At 43.5% G+C, this 24379-nt stretch overlaps 1 protein-coding gene across 1 annotated transcript; it reads right to left on the bottom strand.

The window, feature by feature from the left end:
• Window positions 1-1761: 1761 nt before the first annotated feature.
• Window positions 1762-12452, bottom strand: LOC307214561 (zona pellucida sperm-binding protein 4-like). Its single transcript, XM_079973186.1, has 12 exons — window positions 12264-12452; window positions 10310-10425; window positions 9890-9989; window positions 9360-9515; window positions 8675-8862; window positions 6905-7002; window positions 6538-6665; window positions 5579-5768; window positions 5361-5499; window positions 3902-3980; window positions 3074-3187; window positions 1762-2366 (listed from the first exon to the last, which is right to left on the bottom strand). The coding sequence occupies exons 1-12, from the start codon at window positions 12433-12435 to the stop codon at window positions 2239-2241; spliced, it is 1608 nt and encodes a 535-aa protein (XP_079829312.1). The 5' UTR covers window positions 12436-12452; the 3' UTR covers window positions 1762-2238.
• Window positions 12453-24379: the final 11927 nt, after the last annotated feature.

Here is a 24379-nt window from a genome sequence, read left to right as displayed (position 1 = left end):
TGTATCTAAGAAATTTTACAAGCGCCACCCGAATAAGTTCTGTGCGCCTCTTTTCAAATGACATTCATACTTAAATGATACCAAAATCAAATACCGAGCATGCCAATATCCTTTATTCCACATCTAAAGTAAAATCAATAATTACAAGATAAACGTATTTCTCCTAAACAGCCCTATGGGAGAAGTTACGGCATAATACCTTCTTCTGAGTTTCAGCTGAAGCATTGCAAGCTGGCTACTGGGCACCCAAAATTGGTTCTCTCTCTCTCTCTCTCTCTCTCTCTCTCTCTCTCTCTCTCAAAAAACAACTTTCTCCTTGATTTCTTTAAAACTAAAAGACAAAGAGCTGCTGAGTCCACAGAAGGCAGCTTCCCTACCTTCCTGCCATTACAAGACAGCCAAGCAGAGGCTTGCCATGGGGTTTTAAGGAAATGTGGGCACTGAAAGTAGCTGCAGAGCAGAGATTGTATGATTTATAGCTAAGAACGCAAGCATTTGTCCATTTTGGTTCTCCTAGCTTCCCATTTCCCCCCGATTCATGTGGAATAACGACTCAAGACAATGTGCTATGGGATTAAATTGGCCACAACTTTATTAAATTTCAAAAGTAGGTAGACCTTGGCTCAGGCATTGGGCGTTCTCCCTCCCCAGTCCCCAGCCAGGGACCTAGGGAGCATCAGGGTTATCCAGTGTGTGGGGGGGGGGATGGGCCAGCTCTGGAGAACATATGTTCAAGCAGAGATAGCTGCCCCCGTTACGCCGCCACCGCAGGGGAGAGCAATGACGACCTTTCGGCGTACGGCCAAAGCCTCCCATCAGAAACCCCTTTAACGGGGAACCCTGGTATCGCTGCTGCACAGAGGAAGATGGACAAAGGATTCCGCCTAAGGCCTGATACTGCCAAAGTTGTGACGTTTTGCTACAGGAAAGCCAAACCTGCCAATGCAGGGAAATTCCAAAGGGTGCCCCCCGTTTTAAGCGGGGAACGGTCATTCTGCAGCAATGTGGGATTTTGTGTGGATTTCTCCCAATGCATACATTTTTGTAGGCATCTTTGATTAATATCCACATTCTTTCCATTTCCTGTAATACGCGAATTTTTGCGAACATTTTTTCATTGGAGAATTTTATCACAAAAATCTGATAGTGTGGATTTGGAAGGACGGCTGTGTTTCAGTTCTCATATTGTTATGGAAAGTGACATTTGATGCCTTCAACAGAATCAAATCTCTCTTCTGTTCCCATTCACAGCAGACCAGAAGAATAGGGCCACCTTGAAAGTAAGGAAATTCAAAGAAAACTGCAGCCCAGCACTTGAGGATTTCACAATTTTATCTTTGATCATTCTTTAAATAGAATTTCTTTTCTCATAAATTGCGGAATATTTTTTTTTAAAAAAAAGATATATTTTTTTACACACAATTTTAGCTGCCAATACACTTGTTCAGTATATCCACCTACCTTCAATTTAACACATACCAGAAGAGTGCCTTGTCTAATTCCACTATTTGTACAACTTCACTGCGCTAGATCCAGAAACAGTGAAATGAAACACATATAGTGGTACCTTGGTTCTCAAATTTAATTTGTTCCAGAAGTCTGTTCCAAAACCAAAGCATTCAAAAACCAAGGCATGCTTGCCCATGGAGAGTAATGCAAAATGGATTAATCCATTCCAGACTTTTACAGTCACAAAACAGTCACAAAAACAAAACAAAAAGAGCCGCAAAAACAAAAACGCAAAATAAATAGCAAAAACAGACAGACCTCAACGTAACATTCAAAATGGAAGCATGGCACTCAAAACAGAAGTGTAACACTGAAAACAGAGCACATTTGGCTTCCGAAAAAAGTTACTTCCTTCCGGGTTTGCAGTGTTTGGGTTCCAGGTTGTTTGAGAACTAAGGTACCACTGTACTTCATTTGATTTTGACAGTGTATGTTGGTAACTGTTTTAGCAGTTCCAACTTGAACCAAGCAATCATTGAGAGGTAAGGCAAGACTTGACAAGTACATTGTCCACCCCTGCTCTTTAACCATGAGGTGCCTTCTAGACATTGCTGCCCCCATGGTCAAGGTTCAGGGATGATGGGAGCTGTAGCTCAACATCATCAAGAAGGTTCCTTGTTGGCTAGCCCTGGTGTAGAGCTTCAATACAGGACAAGGCAAATAAAAGACATCATTCACCACTTCTTTATTTAAAACCAAAAAACAAACAAACAAAAAACATCTGTCCATTCACATTTTGGTCCTTTTCGAGTATTTTCTTAATCCTACAAGAGACAAAGCAACAAAAACAGCTCCTACTGCAACTACAAGGGCTCTCTCCCATTCTTTTGACAAGACTGGACTACTCCAATGGGAACCTGCAAGAGATAATTAATTAATTAACCTGCTAATTAATAACCACAGAACTCTAGTTTTCTTGTGATTCAGCGAAGCCCTCAACAGAGAGGTGTATGCAAGACTTTTGTACATCAGCATTTTCACACGTTCCACCTTGCCATATACTATTTGCCCACCACTGCCATATTTCTTCAAATTCTTCTTACAAGGCTACCTATGGAGATGCCTTTTTGCTCACACATGCCAAGGATATGCCACAGAGGACCAGGACGCCCTCTGGGCCCATCTATATAAATGTATTCAATGGAGCAGATTTCTTTAAGTACATAGTGTAAGCTTGAACCATAAGCACATCCATGCAACTGAAAGGTTGCTGCTCAGGAAAGGCTTAGAGGGCTCTGCTCATTTCAAGCTCTAATTGTTCTTGCTCTTTATGACCAATATAGGAATTTTTTAAAAGCAACCCAAAATGCAGCAGTGTAGACAGCCCTTAAAATTCATGCATCCGAACCAGTTATGAATTTGGCAGATTATATCTATATTAGGAATATTAAGTCTCCAACATACAAATACAGTTTCAAAGTCATGCCCATGAAAAGAATAGGACCCAATTCATCATGGTATTTCATGGCATCAGTCATTATCTCCCTCTCTCTCTTACACACACACACACACACACACACACAGACAGACAGTATTCCCATCTCAATATCTACTTCCCTCTCACCTTTCTGCTCAACATTGCCCTGTTCTTTCTCCATCTGGAAGTCTACAGGTCCTTCTGCCATCACTAGGCTCCTTGGAGTGTCCTGTAGGGCTTGGTTCTCAAGCGATCTCCTGGCTATTTGACAAGAGAAGTTAGCAGGCAAGTGATTAATACGGATGTTCCAGTTCTTGCGCTGATCATGTCTCCCTTTCCTTTCAGCCTCAGGATTACCACTGAGGCACTCAAGGGAGCTTTGCATTGAAAGGCTGCGTTTGAGGCAGTCGCTAGGCTTTCTGGGAAGCCATAAGCATTCAGCACCTCATTCGGCTAGTTACTCCTGCAGGGCAGCACACTGCGCTAGATGCATTTCCACATATTGTCAGATCTCATGCACAAAATTCCACATAAAGATCTGAATTGGCCTCCCACAGAAGAGTAATCTAGGGACGGCTGATGCATAAATCCTCCAGAGGCAACACTGCAAGTTTGTTTAGTTTTGCATCTGGCAGAAAGCGCCTTGAAAATTTGTACAGAACTGTCTATTCATCACAACATCTTCTCTGCATCAGAGTGGAGAACCACAGGCTCCAGGGCCAAATGCGGCCATCGGACCTTTAAACTCTCTACAGACCACGGCGCCTCACTGTTTTCGCCTGGCTGGAATACGGAACCAGATCCTGCTTGCTGTTTGGGTCCTTTCTTCTGCACCAACAGTTCCTAACTGGTTGCCACTGCTCAAGGGAAGTCAACTCTCATTGTTACAAGATGAAGAAATTCTTCTATACCCCCCTTTTAGCAGTTTTGGAAGAGAAAAACAAAATGGCAGTTGAATAGCTGGGGAGCCATTACCTCTGATCCTAGGACAGTGAGCCATGCAGGATTCCACTGTGGATGGGACACAAGCAGCAGCGCTGCAGTGGAAGTAAACCTGGCAAAAGACAGTCAGACTCATTCACGCCTGTTAAAAGTACAAATTTAAGAGGGTTGTTCTATACACTGCCCACCTATACTCACGCATCCTTTAACAGGCATACTGTGCATTCCAAGTCAATTGTCCCACCCAAATCTGGTGTTAACAGCATTTAACCAGACTTTGCTATGCTTAAACACAAGTAGATGGAAAAGAAAACAAAACAACTTGTCCTGAAGCTAGCTGCAGGGTTCTGTACGTGGGCACCTCTTTTGTTATATATCTGGGCTGGGACCCTCAAACCTCCATCTGGCTCTCAGGCCTTCCTCTCAGGCCACATCCTTCACCAGCCCTACTCCACACCCTACCTGAAAGCTTTTGCTTGGCTTGAAATGTGCCCTGCAACTGTGTTAATGCTACTTCTTTGCATAGATGGAGGATAGAGAATTACGCTGTGGTTTTGCATGGCTGGAAAGCAGCCTATAGTATGAAAAGATAAAAGTCGCATTTGTTGCTCTAGTCCCCACTGGCATGCAGCCCTCAAGTGTTGCCCAGGAAGGCATGTCACCCTTAGGCCAAATGCAACTCTCTACCTCTATTGCATACAGTAGAAGCAAAAACAGTCACATTGTGGAAGGTTGTGTCTCTGGACCCAGCTTCTTGGGTCAAGCTTGTGCCTGCATCTGTGAAATCCTGCACAATGAATGTCTGTAAAACACACTGCTGTTTAACAAGTGCATACATAATAATTTTCTCTGGCTGCCCGAATGGTATATGCCCAAAGATGGAAAAAAGAAACAGTTCCAATGAAAGATGATTGGCAATTAAAACTGATGGAATATATGGAAATGGCAGGACCGGAAGAATAAGAGATCAAGGTGATAGACTTTCTTTTAGTAGACTGGGGAAAATTTGTTGAATATATGAAGACCAATCGTATGTAATTTAAAACATTAGCAAGAATGACAAACATGAGCAGTAAGAAATAACTTAAAGGGAGTAAAAAGGTTAAATTTGTAAATAGGTTTGAATTGGTTATGCAGTAAGATTATGATATAATAGAACAAAACACGGAGGGGAGTCAAAGAAAATGTAAACTGACTTTCTTTAGATTTAATTCTTGTTGTTGAAATATTGTAAAATGGAAAAATGGAAAAATAGCATTTTAAAAAACCCAATTTTCTCAACAATGATTCATGATAGATGGCTTAGTCAGTAGAGTATCTCAAGGTCATGGATTCTAGAACCACATTGGGCCAAAGGGACTAGATTGCCCTCATGATCCCTTCCTACTCTACAATTCTATGATTTCATGATTCCGTAATCTGATTCCGTAATCTATTCTCATGCATCACTCTTTCACAAGCTAGGACCCTGGTGAAACTGGGGAGCTCTTACTGGTCCAGTAAGTGCCTGCCGGGAAGCAGTGCTGAAAGTGCTGATGACAAAGCGTTGGTAGTGAGATGGAAATTGTAGCCCTGAAACTGCTCCCACGAGGATGAACCGAGTCTGGTAGTTGTCTCCTTCATATGGACACCTGTAAGAGAGGAAGACACTGCATTATGCGAAATGCTCTTCAGTAGTCTCGAATTCCTAGCTTATCTTGGAGGTCTTGCCTGTTCATTAAGATGGGCCACTGAGGCCTCTGCAGGGGGTTAGTACTTGGTGTGGCCCAGCACTCATGAAGAACCAAGACAAGGTCTGGGTCTGTCCGCTGCAGGATCCGAACTTCCAGGAAAACAGAATCCTTCAGGAGCTTGACTACAGGATAGTCCCCATTAGCATAGTATTTGCTGTACTGTTGGTCTGCAGAATACAAATATTGCAGATTGTTACACACCACCGACTGAGAAGGATCGCAACACCATCGCTTTAAAGGTTTTTATAAAGCTATGATATAGCTTTATGATGCAGCAGAATATAAATATTTTTTATGAAGAAATGAATTGGCCATGGTTTACTGAGCTGGTGGATGCTGTAGTTCAGGCTTCCTCAACCTCAGCCCCCCAGATGTTTTTGGCCTACAACTCCCATGATCCCTAGCTAGCAGGACCAGTGGTCAAGGATGATGGGAATTGTTGTCTCAAAACATCTGGAGGGCCAAAGTTGAGGAAGCCTGCTGTAGTTCATTTGGGGGCCCAAGGCACCCTACTCCTGCTTGTAGCCTCTTGTTGTGGCTGTCTTACAAAGATCTAGCAGCGTGCCCAATTAATCCCTCCTAATCAAAATGTGTTCGTCTCATGTGCAGCCTTCTATTGTCTTTTTCCTTGGAAAGTCAGTTAGTAGACACAATAATCACATTGCACTATGCACAACTCTTATCAGGAAGTTTGCTATTCTCATGAAGTTACTTCCCCATAAGTCCCTTTGTTCCAGTTCAGTCTTTGGGGAAAGTTTGAAGATTGAGTTTTAGGCTTCCAAGCTTTGTTCACACTACTGCAGAGGGATGCAGACAGCTACTAAACAGCCGATTCTTTACAATACATGCAAGCGAGAAGTACACGAAGTGGAGAATAGAGGTGTCAGAAATTATGACAGCCATAGATTTTCCTCTCATTGACATGATGACACTTACTAGTAGCAATTCTAAGCTCGAGGCTGAGTGGGCCAAACTGAGTGATTGACGGTGGAGGCGGCAGGGTGAAGACTTGTACCATAAGTGGGAGGAAGCTCCCTGTTGAATACCTGCAGCTGACATGCAGTCTAGTGAAGAGCAAAGATAAAGAAGTTAGGTATTGGGGAAGAGCCATAGCTTGGTGGTGGAGGCTTCTGGCTTTGCAATCAGAAGGCTCCTGATTCAATCCAGGGAAGGACCTATCTCAAAACTTGAGAGCTGCTACCAGGCAATGCAGACAATAATGTGCTAGATAGACCAATAGCCTTAACACTGTAGTTTCCTGTGTGCCCAGATGCCATTATGTGTGAGTGCCATTTACGATTACCTGAAGGTGCTATCTTGCATGAGTGATCCAGTGTTCCAGTTTTTGACATCATGGTGTGCTACCAGCTCATTTGCATATATGCCCTGATCGCCTGCTCCCTGTTTTTAAACATTAAAGATTAGTTGGGATTAATCCAGTTTATTTGCCCTGCAATCCTGCACCCAGAGAAGAATGAAGGAAACCTAAGAAGAGTCAAACATTTCTGAACCATAAAGTGCACTCTTGATAATACCTGTAAATTTAGAGGGTTGCATCAATTGCTCACTTTCTCTGGCCTTAAGAAATTCAGAGCTTCCTTGTGGATGGGAGATTGCCCGCTCTTGATGTTACACTCCTTCTGAAGGAGCCTATACAGATTGGGCTCAGGTGGCCTTGGTGGCACAGAGTGCCTCCATCACCTTTGGCTGGTGGCCCAGCTATGCCCCTATCTGGATAAGGATAGTCTAACTTCTGATGTCTATGCCCTGGTAACCTTTTGGTTAAATTACCGTGATGTGTTATACCTAGGGCTGCCTCTCAAGACGGTTTGGAAACTTCAGCTAGTAGTGCAGAATTCAGTGGCCAGGTTGCTCACCAGAGAAGACTGTCTGAGCATATTGCACTGATCCCGGCTCAATTGTACTGGCAGCCAATGCATTTATGGGCCCAATTCAAAGTGTTGATTTTGACCTAGAAAGCTTTAAAATGGTTCAGGACCATGGTACCTCAAGGATCACCTCTGCCCATATGAACCAATTTGGTCATCTAGCAGATTACTTTCCTCAGCAAAAAGGTAAAGGTAAAGGGACCCCTGACCATTAGGTCCAGTCATGGCCGACTCTGGGGTTGCGGCACTCATCTCGCTTTATTGGCCAAGGGAGCCAGCGTACAGCTTCCGGGTCATGTGCCCAGAATGACTAAGCCACTTATGGCAAACCAGAGCAGCGCACAGAAACACCGTTTACATTCCCGCCAGAGCAGTACCTATTTATCTATTTATCTATTTATCTTTGACGTGCTTTCGAATTGCTAGGTTGGCAGGAGCAGGGACCAAGCAACGGGAGCTCACCCCGTCACGAGAATTCGAACCGCCGACCTTCTGATCGACAAGTCCTAGGCTCTGTGGTTTAACCCCAACATCCAACTTTCCTCAATACCTTGCCCAATTCCTGCCTCCCCTCACCCCTGTATATTTTCAGATCAGAGGATGTATGCATGGATTTACAAGGGCTTTATTAACACAGCCCCTACTAGCCTATGCTTTTCTGTGCATCTCTTCCCATTATGCCTGGGGATTTCAGCTATGGAATGTCCATGCAAGAGGCTCCTTTTGTTGACCCCAGACTTACCTAAAACCAGACTAGTTCACCCAGGTATAATAGTGTGGTGCAGTCAAAGAGAAGGGTTATAGCTAAGTAGTGACTTTGCACACAGAAGGTCCCAGGTTCAATCCCCTGCATCTCCAGGCAGGGCTGGGAATGGCCCCAACCTGAAACCTTGGAGAGTTGCTGCCTGTCCATGTAAATGATACTGAGCTACAAAAGTGCCAACTTAGCCCCGTAACTATGGGTGCCCAGGGCTGTGGGTGCCATGCAGCATGCACCAAAATTTGTGGGTGCCCAGCCCCTTCATGGGGAATTTTTTGGGTGTGCGGGCACCCAGGGCCCAAGCTAGTTGGCACCTATGCTGAGCTGGATGGCCCAATGGTCTGACTCAGTGTAAGCACGTTTGCAAGCTGGTTGCTTAAAATCAGGAGCTTTCAAGGCAGGTGGTTTTGTATTGGATTCCTACCAGAAAAGTAGTTCCGCAGGAAGAGAGTGGGAATTTGTAGAGGACAAAGGCACCGTTCTTTGTCACAGGAACACAACCACTGCCATATCCACTGACAAGATGCACAGAGTCTAGAATTAATGACGGCAGAGTCACATCCCTGGACACTGCAATTGAGAAGTAGCCATCTGGAGTGCAGTGTGTAGTCACTGAAAAATGAAAGCCAAAAGCATTAGCATGGAATTCCACCACAGACTTCTCATGGTTTCTAGAATTAACCATCCTTCCTTTTGTTGCCACCTTGCTCCATATGGAAGGCAACCATTTCAGCCATAGGAGATACCACGGCCACAGTAAAGAAAACATCCAATTCCAGCAAATTCCAAGGTGCACCTTTTAAAATGTGGATTTTTTTAAAAAAAATGCTTACCACATAACTAGATTTCCTTGAGCCTGCTTCACTTCTATGATTCTTCCCCTTCTCTCCATATAAGCAAGGGAGAAGAGTTGCTTAATTAGACATTGCCTTGCAAAATATGGATTTGTGCAGCTAGGATGAAAGTTGTTTAGACTGGAAATTCAGTTTCCCTTGACTTCTCTGGAACGAAGTGTTTTGTTCTCAAATCAGAACCTCAAAATATGCCTAAAGTACACTTCTAGTGCAGGTGTCTTTTTTTTTTCTTTTTTTTTAGAATGCCCAGCCTACCTGTATTGCCATAGTAACAAGGAACACGATGATCTTCAGTGGTATAACAGCAGCCTCTCTCTTCACATTCTCCCTGGGACACAGGTTGAGTGGCACAGGGAAGGCGGTCTTGTCTCTGCACTCCCTGGCATACGCTGCTGCTTGGAACATCTAAAGCTGAAGGCCAGAGTGTTAGGGTTTGTTGTTACATCATCCCACTCATCCTAGGAACACATTTCTGCCATTGTTGAAATACTGCCTTTAGCCTATCCTACACCATTGCAAATATGGTAGTCAGCATTTTGGAATGCTCCAAATCCTCATTTAGAACAATCATGGGAAGGATTTATGGTGGATGAAAAGCCGTATTTACAAGACACAACAGAATTTGTCATAACCTGCAATTCTGTATTGACACAGGGTGCCCTCTTCCCCTTTCCCACCTGGTGTCCTATTCTCAACCAATAATGGACTTTACCTTTGCTTCTTTCTGCCAAGTAATTTGGGGTGACATTTAGATTCTACAAGTTTAGATTCCACAATTGCTATACCTGGCAAATGGGTTGGGCATTTCAGGTCCTCTTCATAAAGAAGCACTTTGCTAACCGCTTCCAGTCCTTCAATCCTGAGAGTCATTAAGAAGTAGCTGTTCTGTATTAACAGACAAGGCAAGGCATGTTTGGAGATTTCTACTAATTGAACTAAGACAGAGATTACTCCCATAACTTGCACGCTTATTAGAAGACAACAGTTTTCTACTATGCAATTATAAAAGCCCATTCCGCACGATTCATGATGCAAGAGACTGTTGAGGAATTCATTCATGAGTAACCTGGTATGAGGATCCTTCATACCCAATTCATGTAACTTATTTCAGTGACTCACAACTGATCCTAGTGTGACTGGAAATATTTGTCTATATGGTCCTTTATAGCAACCCTCTATGTCCCGGCAAAGGGTCAAGTTACTACCTTTTTGATAAAGAAACATCCAGTATAAGGAACAATGACCACTGTAGAGCCTTCTGGTTTCTGAGAGATGGAGACACAAGCAGATCTGTCAAGAGGATGGGACTGGCCTTCTGAATCTAGGAAAGAAATTGGTGCCCTCTTTGAGATCTATCCATGCAATGTCTTCATGCCAGGGGTCAAAGCTCTCACCCTTACATTGATTATTCTCAAACGGTTTGGCTCTAGTCAGTACAATACTTTTTAATCAGTCATGCCCTACAGTCTTCAATCTTTCTCTGATGTGTACAAATATTTTTCCTTATTACCTAGCATACTGATCTGTTGTTGAAATATGAATCTCAACCCAGTCAAAACCAGCTTCTTCAGTGAAACTGCAGATTAATTCTACTTCTCTATTCCTTACAGTATTGCAAGGCTGGTCTGAAGCCAAGGTAGGATTATCGCCCCATTATTCCAACTCTGGTGTCCCCAGATTGTAGGATACAGACCAACCACCATCAAATGCCTGTTAGCAAAGCCAAAACAGCTCCCGATAACAAAAATGTAGGCATCAAGCAGTCCTTCATTTCCAAGATATAAGGATCAAGTACACACTACATTCAAGTTTGTAAGGTAAAGGTAAAGGGACCCCTGACCATTAGGTCCAGTCGTGGCCAACTCTGGGGCTGCGGCGCTCATCTCGCTTTATTGGCCAAGGGAGCCGGCGTACAGCTTCCGGGTCATGTGGCCAGCATGACTAAGCCGCTTCTGGCGAACCAGAGCAGCGCACGGAAACGCTGTTTACCTTCCCGGTAGAGTGGTACCTATTTATCTACTTGCACTTTAATGTGCTTTTGAACTGCTAGATTGGCAGGAGCAGGGACCGGAGCAACGGGAGCTCACCCCGTCACAGGGATTTGAACTGCCGTCTTTCTGATCGGCAAGTCCTAGGCTCTGTGGTTTAACCCACAGCGCCACCCGAATACACATTCAAATTTATAGAGCTTCCTAATTCTTATTATGATGGCTTTCCTTCACAGGCTCATGATTTCCTTGCCCTTCCAGTGTTATAGATATAATGGCAGCTGCTTCACAAACCCAGGATGCTCTCTGCTTCTTTAACAGCCAAATGCAGAAACTTGAGTGGATCATTTACCACCATTGCCTTCCCCCACCCCAAAAAATGTAGGAGTGGGATGATAGGGAACCTCTCTCATGTTGAATCACTGCCTGGGTTAACGCTTCAGAGCTTCAGTCAGGAGGAAAACTGACCAGGTAGTGCATTTCTCTAAAGCCTTTGTAACTGTACTTGTATCAAGGCCTCCCAGCTCTTTGACACCATCTGCAAAGACACTCTAGCTTTTACAAGCACAGTTTCCCCTCCATAGTCCTATGACCCACTGAATCACCACGATGGTTTAAAAACGAAGCTCTGATTATTGTACTAAAGGCAGGCAGGTTCCTATTCTTCACATAAGAAAAGGGTCTGCTTGAACAGCAACCCTGTAACTAAGGACAAATTCATAAAAGCAGATACAGTATAAAGAGTCGCTCTGCAGCTGTTTTTTCCCCACTGGGAGTTGGAATTTCCTCTTGCAACGCAAAGCCCAAATTAATGCAAGGACAGCAGCCATTTGAGGAACCACTAGCAGCACCCAACAGCTTTAATATCAGATCAGTATGAGCTGCACCTGTAAACAGGCCTTGATTGGTGTAGCAGCCAGCTGGGTGTCCTCTGCTTGGTTGTCCAAAAGAAGTATGGTTTAAAGAGGAAACTGGAGAACAGAGGCCTACAGCCAATCTTCCCAATCCCACATCAGTCTACTAGACACACTCAGTCTAGTCAGAGGGAATTGCAGAGGGAAAGGATATATTTCACAATACACCAGAAAATATAAAGCTTCTGTCTGAAACGCTAGGGCCAAATCCCCCAAAAGTCTCCTTTAAAAAGCACCATCGATAAGAATCTGCTTACCTCGAACAGTAAGAAAGTGAATTATCTCAGAATGGTTTGCAGGTAAGGTGAAGTGCAAGCTGTCCCTTCCACAATACAGTGTTCTACTGCTCCACAATCTTGGCAAATCTTTAAAGCTACTAGGAGCACCCAGAACAAGAGACACGAACAAACAAATAATCCAGAAAAGCATTGTGCCCGAAGGAGCCCAAAGCCATTTTACTACTGTCATCTTGTCTTAACAACAGTGACCACACCTCCCAAAAGTCTTCATATATAGGCTTAACTAAACTGTGATTGGACAGAAGAAAGGAAGGGGTGCGGTTTCTTCAGGCCAGGTAGAACCACAACGTAATGGAGACATACCTGCATTATAGCCAGCAGATGGCAGTAATAGGGTCTCTTCTAAAGGCTTGCAATGCTATGAGAATGCCTGGAGGAGGAGGAAGAAGAGCATCCTATTGGGAAGAACGGAATGAAATCAATGTACATCTTTCCACCGCCCTCCTGTCTACATTCCAGAAGCACCTGCTCCATATCTATCCAGCTTTATTTCTTCTGAAATTAGTTTTCTAAATCTATCTATATTTGCTAATGCAAAATAAACAAATTTCAAAATGGCAATAAAAGAGACAGCATCTGAAAATCTCCTCTGCTCTTTTACTGGGTCAGAACGATAATAAATTGTATGTGCGGGTGAAAAACAAAAGATGTAGATGAATGGGAGGAGGAGGCAAAATACTTGGTTTGCACAAAAGCCAGCGGTCTCTGTTGCCAGCTCAGGCAGTGCTGAACAATGTAGCAGCCTGCTTGGTAAATGATGCAAATGATTTCTATAACTGTGAGGCACATTCTTCAGCATGCTATGTTTTTCAATGTATTCTGCAGTTTTCTGATCTTTTCTTGGAAGACTCATTTCATAGTGCATCTATAGAAGCAATAAGGAAAAGAATCAGAGACGGAAAATGACTGCAACTTGCAATTGAACCCTCTCCAGAGATAGGCATGATGACTTTGAGGCAACTACCACTTGCATAGGATTGGGCTGTCAGGCTGCAATACAAAAAAAACTTATCTGGGAGTAAGGCCCATTGAAATCAATGGGATTTACTTCTGAGTAAACATGCATAAGTTCACCTTGCACTGGGTGTCCAAACCACCAAGGGAGGATAGATGGCCCTTAACAAGTAATTTGTAGAAAGTTAGACATCGAGCAGGTTTTGTTTTTCCTGTCATTGCTGCTTTGTAGCAACAGAAGTTGCATTTTTAACATGTTAAAGACAAATAAGGGTCTATCAGGAAACATGATGGCAAGGGAATGCTCTCTTTCCCAAAGAACCAGAAGCAGCTGCCACAGAGGATCCATGGCTCTAACAGCTGAAAGTGCCCAAAGTATTGGATTTGCATGAAAAAGGTCTTAGTGAGGAACCAGAGGCTCCCAAAATTTTGCTGAATTACAGCTGCCATCAACCCTACCAAAGCATAGCTAAAGGCCAGGAGCGATGGAAATTGTAGTTCAGCAACATCTGGGGAGCCAAATGTTCCCCACGCCTGAACTAAGTTCATCTCTCTGCTCAGTTAAGCAGATCACACTGTGCAGTCTTCTGCTAAGCACTCACTGTCAAGGATGTGGGTGGCGCTGTGGTCTAAACCACCAAGCCTCTTGAGCTTGCCAATCAGAAACTTGGCAGTTCGAATCTCCGTGACAGAGTGAGCTCCCGTCGCTCTGTGCCAGCTCCTGCCAACCTAGCAGTTTGAAAGCATGCCTGTGCAAGTAGATAAATAGGTACCGCTGCTGTGGGAGGGTAAACGGCGTTTCCGTGCACTCTGGCTTCTGTCATGGTGTTCCATTGAGCCAGAAGTGGTTTAGTCATGCTGGCCACAAGACCTGGAAAGCTGTCTGTTGACAAACGGTGGCTCCCTCAGCCTGAAAGCAAGATGAGCACCGCAACCCCATAGTTGCCTTTGACTAGACTTAACCGTCCAGGGTTCCTTTGCTTTTTAAATCTTACCTAAGCACGCACTACCTTACAATCTAACCCACAACTTTTTAATACATGTATACGATCAGAGATTATTCAAACTGCAGGGTTGCCAATGGACCAAAGCAGGGTTTCCAAACTTGAGTCTCCAGCTGTTTTTGGACTACAACTCCCATCATCCCTAGCTAGCAGGACCAGTGGTCAGGGATGATGGGAACTGTAGTCCAAAAGCAGCTGGAGACCAAAGTTTTGGGAACTCTGGACCAAAGAAAGCAACCTGACTGTTCCTGTGTCTTTACCAGTGGCTTGAACCGGCAGACACACCTTTTCACAGCCAGGAGATTCACATTATTACCTACTAATGTAAGCACATCAAGACAAATGCAGCGAGAAAGGCCTGTTGAAAAGTCTGTCCAAAGCAAATCCCTATTTAGTTTACAAATGTGGGAAATTCAGAAGGTTGCCACTTTTTATGGGCAGAAGCATTCTGCATCAGCTGGAATATAAGCAGCATTCACCAGAATTTCTGCCATGGAGATGCCATGTTTGGTGGACTCTACACACATATAAAAAGCACTGTGAAAATGCTTTTTAAATTTTTTTTGAAAAATGCATTGAATTTTGCATAGCTCACTGTTGCCATCTTGTGTCACATTTGTATATTGCACTTTATAACACATTTAAAATGTTTTATTTGCAGCTGTGTAGCTGAGTCCTTCGTTAAACCTTCTGCTGATCAATCCTGCTGTGCATAAAGCCTCTGTTTGTGAGCAGGTGTCAACACTAGAAAGTCAGGCTCTGTTTTTACAGACCAATCTTATTCTTCCCCCTCCATTTCTATAATAGATAGATAGATAGATAGATAGATGACAGACAGACAGATTAAAAACCCTGAAAATTAAACAAAATTGATTTCAATGGAATTCTGAGCGGGAAAACACAAGATCACAGCTTTTGCATTTAGGAAAGGAGGTGGACCTTCAATGAGCAGAAATGCAATGCAGCTCCCATGTGTGTTCTGTAATACTTGTATAAATGACTGGCTTTCCTATTGTGCAAAGGAAACAAGGCATGCAGGAAGGGGACCAGCCCACCAAAAACCAAGAAACCATTTCATGCACTGTACTGCACTCATATGTCTTTATGACCCCCCCCCCCAAAAAAGGGAGTAGGATCCAGGAACCCATGCTAAAACGCATTTGATGCCCTCCCCAGCCCCAGTGTTTCAAGCTGTGAATCAGGCAAGGAAACAGATGCAGGCAGGGGTGCCAGCTTGAATAAAATATTGGGGTGGCGAGGTAAGACCCACCCTGAATAATCAATCACATGATGCAGTGTGTGTGTGTATGTGTGTGTGTGTACACACTCTCTCTCTCTCTCCCCCCCCTCTCTCTCTCTCTCTCTCTATATATATGAATGGCAATGCCCATTAACTTTGGGGAGAGGCTCCCTCTAATATTTTAGGAGGGGGGAGGCAAAGGGACCTCAGCCCATAGGACTTGGTTCCTCTGTATGAAGGGAAAGGTGCAGTGAAAACATCCAGGAAAGAAAGAGTGCAGTGCTGAGCAAAGCTGGTGGAGAGGAGAGGTGAATGGCATAGCTGGCCACCTTCATTATGTCCAAGGTAGACATGTGCAGTTGACCAGTTAATTGAGCAAAGTGAATTCCTCCTGGAATTGGGATTAAATTGGGGGGAGTAATTAGTCCTTGGTGGGGAATGGAAGACAGGGATTCAAAGATAGTTTGGGTTTGCATTAACACACACACATCCTCCCAAAAGCTCATGTTTACTCATCTTCCTCTGCACTGTGAAAGGAGAGCAGCACATATCCTGGCTCTCTCTGATCATGTAAAATTCATCATTTTCCTGTTCGCTTTTAGTGTGTGGGCTCCAAGGGAAAGCAATAAAATTGCACATTTCTCTGGCACTGAGGCTGCTGAACATTGCAGTCATTAGCATACTAGCTACAAAAAAAGAGAGATGAAAACAGGGTAGCTGCAGAAAGCTGTGGACATCACCAGTGACCTTCTGCCAAAGTAGCTCCACCCCAAAAATCCTACTAGAAGTCTTCTATTAATTTTATGGCCAAAAGTAATTTTCTCTCAAACATCCTCTGCAGAAACAATCTTCTTCCCTGTTTGTTTTGTTTTTGTAAGATTGTTTGCTTATGTTCAATTAAAGGGGGAGGGGAACCTGTGGTGGGGACTTTTTAATGCTTCATCTGATCCCTAATAGTATCCATCTGTCTTGAGAGACAATGGAGAGCCCCTCCAGGGGTGAAGTCAAATCAATGTATTATGACCACCTCCCTGGAGTGCAAGCCTGGGCAGTATGTATGGAGGTTCTAGTCTGCTCAGATGACAAGACTCTCTCAGCCTTGCTAATGTGGTCCAAAGGAAAGTAGAGCAAAACGTTTGGCACCAGCTTGGATAAAAGAGCAGCCAGTAGGAAGCCTACAAGGCCCCATCCAACCGTCTTAGAGACTCCACTCCAGATTTGTCTTGGGTTTACTCCTTAGCCTTTTCTTCTCCTGAATATATCCTACAAGGCAGCAGAGGTTTGAGTTTTCCTTTTCCTAGATGGGCTACCTTCCCAGGTTGACGAGTGCCATCTGCCCCTCACTTTCCTCTACAGCACGTGAAGAAAATGCCTTCTTGACCATTGGACTCCCTCTTGAACTTGTCTGCTCAGTCCGGGGGAGCCTGTCTTTGAATGCAGGGGAAGTCCCTAACTCACTGAGGGTTTGAGACCCATCAGCTACCCTCACCTGGTTTAGCAGGCCAGTTGAAGTCATTTCCCTGGGTGTGGCTGCTGTTGCATGCTGAAGAAGAAGAAGAAGAAGAAGAAGAGTTTGGATTTGATATCCCGCCTTTCACTCCCCTTCAGGAGTCTCAAAGCGGCTAACATTCTCCTTTCCCTTCCTCCCCCACAACAAACACTCTGTGAGGTGAGTGGGGCTGAGAGACTTCAAAGAAGTGTGACTGGCCCAAGGTCACCCAGCAGCTGCATGTGGAGGAGTGGAGACACGAACCTGGTTCCCCAGATTATGAGACTACCGCTCTTAACCACTACACCACACTGGCTCTCAGTTTCTAGGAGCCAAGGATGGGAGCGGAGTGCATTTTATGTATGTATTGTTTTATTTCTATCCCACCTTTCCTCTAAGAAACTCAATGAGGTATGTCCATGATTCACAGCAACTTTATGAGGTAGGTTAGGTTGAGAGCAAGTGACCAGCTCAAGGTCTCTCGGTAAGCTTTTGGTAGAAGATGTCTAGGAATTTAAATTGATCAGTGCCATTCAATCAGGTCATAGACAAAGAATTGTATTTAGTATGTGTGCAACGGTATACCACAAGAGTTCTGCCTTCAGGGAACACCTTAAATATTGATAAATCTGCCAAGCAGCCCCTGAAAAATAGGAACTTGCATGGAAATTTTAAATGTTACAGAATATCCCAGAGAATGTTTTGGGGTGTGTTCTCAGTTCACAAAGAGCACTGAAAATGGAGAATATGCCTTAAAACACACCTGACTGACTGCCATACCTTCCACATTGTGAAGGAAGATCAGTGGTGGTCTTTCAGATATCTTCTAATTTAGGACCCCCTGACAATATTTATGCAAGCATTCTCCCGAAACATTTGTCTCTTTATGTGTGCAACTATGCAGATATGTCCCTGGGACCATGCTATTCTGCATAGTCTTTTCTTCATCTTGCTTCCTTCTCCTGGAGGCTCTTCTCTGTTTTCCCTTCACTGGGGCAGGGTGATATTAATTTTTTGCTCTGCTAGTCAGAAGATTAGAAGTATTAAGATGTATGCGGCATAACAATGCTTACTTTTATTTTTTATTTTTTTTAATTGGTGGGGAGAATAAACAGGGCTGCTGCAGTGACAAAGAGGGTTATCTTCTTGTAGCTGAGCTATCTTGCAGACACTGCCATTGGCTTGATTTTAATTGTTCCCAGATTTCATGTTTTGCTAAGCATTTCTTTTCTCTCTGTATCTCCAAAGTGTGTGTGTGTGTGTGTGTGTGTGTGTGTGTGTGTAATCTGTGGGTGCTTGTGTGAGAAACTTCAGATAGCCCTAGAATGAAGAAATATACATAAAAGAGTCAAATTATAGCCCAGGGCTGTATGACTTTAGGTGATGCATTAACATACCAGTGTAGGCTCAAATTCAGATCCTTCAAGCTAAATTTGACTGGAGTAAGATGCATGCAAGCAGGCAGACACAAGTGCCAAGAAAGTCTTTGGACTTAATTTTAGCAGTGATTCCAAGGTCATTCGGATCAAGGATGTGATATAATTTATGCTCGAGGACCCATTTTCTGCCAGCTTCCTGCCCACGTGTCAGCTTACACTCTGAGTCAAGGATACCACAGAAAGTTGCAATATTAGTAGGATGGCATTTTACACTCTCTTTGCAAAGGCAAGAAAAAAAGGGAAAGCAAATAGAGGATAAGAGTCTTTTTTTACTTTAAAAGCTGTCTCCCACTTCTCTCTCTCTCCTCAGCCACCCACCGCAACCTCCACTTGATCATAACACTTTCCTCAAACTGTTGCTGTCTGGTGCCTCCTTTACAAAAGTCCTATTGTGAAGACTTTACTGGCGCCAGCTTTGGAGGACCTTGGGGAATGACGCCTTCAGTGCCCTCCTCCTATTTGCAATTGCTCCTCTTTGTCCCCACTTGCCCTCTTCCTTTGATTCAGATCCACATGGCCAGACAGAGGGAAAAGGTGAGAGACAGGATGCTTCTGTGTCCTATTTTATGAAGGGCTGTCTGATCTAGCAATAGAAGGGTCTGTCCATTTCAATCCTCTCGGGTTCTCATTTTTCCAATCTTAAATTCAGTTCTCCATATTTCTGCAGCAACCTGCAAATTTCCTTTGTGAAACACCTCACAAAAATCATTCCGCTTCTTCGTGCAAATGGCACCTAACACATTTCTGTGTTATCTTCATCAATGTGTTCATTTCTAAGCACACTTCCCTCTAATCTATGTATTTTTGTAAACATTCTTTGCTTAGAGAACTGCATGGCGAATTTTGGATTGGTGCAAATTTTAAAAGATGGCTGTGTTTCAGTTCCCATATTGTTTTGGAAAGTGTGAATTTGATAAAAACTGGTTTTAAGTATTAACTGAATCAAAATTATTTCTCTTGTTAGTCTGATCCAAATCCAGGTTAAATATAAAGATACATAAGGAACATGTGCAAGAACCTTGAAGTTGCCCTTCCATAGTTAGTTGTGGTCTAAACCACAGAGCTTGCCGATCAGAAGGTTGGTGGTTCGAATCCCCGCGATGGGGTGAGCTCCCATTGCTCGGTCTCTGCTCCTGCCAACCTAGCAGTTCGAAAGCACATCCAAGTGCAAGTAGATAAATAGGTACCACTCCGGCAGGAAGGTAAACAGTGTTTCTGTGCACTGCTCTGGTTCACCAGAAGCAGCTTAGTCATGCTGGCCACATGACCCGGAAAAACTGTCTGTGGACAAACACCAGCTCCCTCAGCCTGTAAACCGAGATGAGTTGTTCGTGACTGGATCTAACAGTCAGGGGTCCCTTTACCTTTTAGTGGACTGAACACAGCACACATGAGGGTTCATTTTTCTTCTGTGAAATAGGCATTATTTGGTACCCGTGACAGTTTATTAGATTTACAAATGTAAACAATCCCCAGGCTCTAAATAGTTGAAGACTCTTGGCTTAAGTCAAAGACATAGGGCAATATAACTTTTCCTCCCTTAACTAGACCTCTTTCTTTTTCTTTTCTTAGAGTAGGTTCTTCAACCCAAGAGTAGACAGGGCTGCATCCACAGTAAGTATGAATAGGTCTAATTAAACACAGCAGCATTTACCTGCAAGTAAACACACATAAGGCTGTACTGTGAGCTCCTAAGGCTGCACCTGCTGTCTATTACCCAGTAAGAATGAAGGAAATATTCTGTTTAAATGTAATCTGTATGGGAGACATGAAAGCAGAGGAGGAGAAAAAAATCAGCGTGTTTGTGCATGTCAAACATGATAGATGGAGGCTGAAATAAGCAAGCCAGTTTCGAATAATATAGCAATGTGCTGTGTTCCCCCGTTTACTTACGTTTAAATAAGACCAGAGAACCATTAACCCCACAATCAATTTTGGGATCTGATATTATAATAGTAAACACAGCTTGGACTCTGGAACCCTGCATATATTCCTGGCTACCACTAGAAATTTTGAACCTACATCCTGAGAATTCTTGAAACACTAAAAGAAGTTCCACACATGTCATTTGTCCTCTTTCTGTGATTCATGTTCCTGTTTACCACTGCAACATAACCAAATCTTTGCCCACTGACTCATATTGCCACTGATACCACTAGGATTGGACACTGAGGAGAAGTGCAAAGTGCAGCTATATGGCAGCCATTTTGTGTTACACCATGCTTTCAAGGTAGCCATTTTGTGACTAGTGCCCAGAGTACTTTCTCAAAATTCCAAATGTACTCACATGCACAGCATTAAAAAGATTCATTTCGGCTATTTTTCAGCCAAGCATGCTTGAGATTCAAAAGAGCCTCATCTGGGCAACCAAATCTGAAGCGATATCTGAACCTAAGAGCACTGCTGTTATCCACAATACTTTAAGAACACAAGAGCATCCAAACAGCCTGTTGGATCAGACCAAAAGGCCCATCTAGTCTAGCATCCTGTTCTCACAGTGGCTAATCAGATGCTTGTAGGAAGCCGACAAGCAGGACCCAGGTGCCACAACAATCTTTCCTCCTCTGGTTTCCAGCAACCAGTTCTGAAGCATTACTGCCCCAAACCATGGAGGCAGAGCATGGCTACCATGACTGGGAACCATTGATAATCTTGTACTCCTTGAAGTTGTCTAATCCTATTTTTAAGCCATCCAAAGGTGGATCTAAACACAGTAGGGAGGGAGAGAAAAACGCTATAAATAAGTCAGAAATTATATCATTTTAACAGAAGGAAAAAAATCCCTATGGAAAATCCTGTTTTAAAATTTTCTGCTCTCTGGCGCCATCTGGTGTTGGGCGTTTGTAAAGCATTCAAATTGCTGTTGTTTTTTTACTAATGTAGTTGAGTCCCAAGTTGGCGGCCATCACCATCTCCAGTGGGAGCGATTTCCATAGTTTAACTCTTTGCTGTGTGCAGTGCTTCTTTTTCTGGGGTGCCAAAGGGGATGCAATACTAGCAGCATTCTTTGTAGAAGAAAAGCACTGGTTAAAATGTGGCATTTACTGTAACAACTTCATGGTGAGTACCGGCACCATTTTTTCTAGAAGAAAAGCACTGGCTTGTGTGAATAAGTACTTTCTTTTCTCTGTCCTGATTCTTACAACATACAGCTTCACTGGTGAGCCACATGTTCTGCTGTTATGGGAGTGAGGAGGGACCTCTCTCTATCTACTTTCTCAGTGCTATGCATAATCTTATAAACTTCTCTCATGGCACCTGTTACTCAACTTCTCTCAAAACTAAAAAGTCCTAAATGCTGCAACCTTACCTCATAGGAGAGTTGCTCCATCTCCTTCTGGTTGCCATTTTGGTTGTTCTGGGAACCAGGGCAACAAATGATGCACAGCCCTCTTCAAGGAGGGGCACAGTATCCAAAGCCAGTCAGGTTTCTGAGGCTGATAATCTCACAACCACCTCTCTCTCTGGCATTAAAAATGCAACAATAATAACTTTAACAACTATTTGCTGCCTTTCCATGATGGCCCAAACCATCAGCCTGAGGCAGCTGACTCGCTCTGCCTAATGGGAGGGCCACAAACTTCTACACAGAAACACCATTTTTTTCATGTGCTTTTACAACCCCAAAGACCTTTCCTTTATTTCTCCTTATCGCTGGTGAATTGCCCTCTGTATGGTAGTTAGTATCTCCCCGTAGGCTGCATAGTTGAGTTTTGCTTTCCAAAATCAATCTCTGCTCTTTCTTTAACAACATTCCCCTTCTATTTATAGTTTTATTTATTTATTTATTTATTTCCACCCAAAGGCTAAGTATCCGAGGGTGTACGTTACAAGAGAAATGGATGCACTTTCCCCAAAAGATTTCATTACAGGCCTGTTGATTTGACACAACTGTAAATGCAAGGACAGTTTCAAGAGGTCATGGGACATAAATGGAGCAAAGCTTAGTGGAAGGACCACAAAGGGAGGTCAAGTGAAGGTGTGCCTGTCGTTTGTGGAAAGTAAAGGCAGAGAGGAGACAGTTATATCCTCTAATAAGGCACTCGGTACTCTTCTGAAAGGAACAGATGACAGTAAGCTGTGTTCTTTGTGCAGGGGGTCCCAAGCTGCCATTGAGTCTCACATTCTGGTCAGTCGTTATGCTTGAACATGAAATGTAAAAAGTAAATACATGCTTTGCCCACTATGTCTTCATGTACAGTAGCCCTCACACACTCTTGCCTCAACATTCCTATGTGCCTACTAGGGTCTTCTTAGTATGTTCAGGTGAACACACTTCCATACCACTGCACATTTAAAATCCTTTACCTTTCTTAAGGGACACAGGTGGTGCTGTGGTCTAAACTACAGAGCCTAGGGCTTGCTGGTCAGAAGGTTGGTGGTTCGAATCCCCGCGACGGGGTGAGCTCCCGTTGCTTGGTCCCTGCTCCTGCCAACCTAGCAATTCGAAAGCACGTCAAAGTGCAAATAGATAAATAGGTCCTGCTCCAGTGTGAAGGTAAACAGCATTTCTGTGTGCTGCTCTGGTTTCGCAAGAAATGTCTTAGTCATGCTGGCCACATGACCTGGAAAAACTGCGGACAAATGTCAGCTCCCTCGGCCAATAAAGCGAGATGAGCGCCGCAACCCCTGAGTCATTTGTGACTGGACCTAACTGTCAGGGGTCCTTTACCTTTACCTTTCTTAAAGAAAACATCTGAATTTACTTGTTCCCTTTTCCTCAAAATACACGTTGGATAAAAGACTGAAGAGCACACAGCAGGTTAATGAATAATGACTGCTAACACAACAGAACCTCGGGGCCTCGTTCATTTCTATTATTTCGTTGGGGGCTTGACTTTGAGGCACATGTTATCCCATTTGCTGTAGCCGATGACTGATATGCAGCTCTCGGTGATTGATTAACTGTGCCTCCAGACTGTCACTAGTTTGCAGGAGGCATTCAAGTGCATGTAGGAAATTTAGGTTTGTGCTATTAAAGTGGATTAAAATGCTCCATTGCAACTAAACAAAATGACTTTTTCGTGGTTAGGAAAGTGACAGGGAAATGGACTGGAAAGCAAATCAGAACGAATACTCCTTGTCACAAACAACATGAACAAATGTATCAACACACTGCAGGGGGGGGAAAGCAGAATGAATGCTCACTAAAGACTGGACATGGTCTGACCACTGCTACATAAGCTCTGGGCAACCAAATCAGGATGAATGCTCAATAAACAGGTCATCTGGAAAAGCCTTAAAACCTTCTTACTGCTGAAACCATGCAAATAAGGAAGTAAAAATAGGTACTTACATTCGACTGAAACACCTTAGTACCTGTGCACCATAGAGAGGCAGAAACTGACCGTTAATAACTCTAACCCTAAAGCCCAACTCATGTTTTACAATTAAAATAAAAACAATGAATTCTAACAAATGCAAAGCAAAACTTCAATGTAATGAAGTAATGTAGTGTAGTAAAATTTTGTTTTAAAATGCATTAAAAACAAGAGCATAGAATTTATGAGTTGGAAGGGACCAAAAGGGCCATCTATAGTCCAACCCCCTGCAATGCAAGAATATTTTGCCCAACGTGGGGCTTGAACCCCCAATCCTGAAATTAAGAGTCCCAAGCTCTACAAACTGAGCTGTCTCTGAGTAAAACCCTCAGGGCTCATTCAGACTTCCTTCTTTGCTGCCCTTCTTAGGCACAGGTCTGCCTTTTCTAGGACTGTGTCCTAGTGGTGTTTGGTCCCACCACTTTTCCCCTGGAAAATCTGTGCGTTACAGCTGAATCGGAACAAACAGCAATGAGGTTTATGCAGATTGCCATTTGTTGCAATTCAGTAGGAAACAGCAGGTTTTATTCAAGTTAAGTGGTGGGAAAGAAGAAGAGGAAGAGGAAGAGGAAGAGGAAGAGGAAGAGGAAGAGGAAGAGGAAGAAGAAGAAGAAGAAGAAGAAGAAG

This window comes from Podarcis cretensis, assembly GCF_951804945.1.
Source record: "Podarcis cretensis genome assembly, chromosome: 4".
NCBI classification, from domain to species: Eukaryota; Metazoa; Chordata; class Lepidosauria; order Squamata; family Lacertidae; genus Podarcis; species Podarcis cretensis.
The sequence above is the reverse complement of the archived record's forward strand: the minus strand, read 5'-3'. Positions and strand labels throughout refer to the sequence as shown.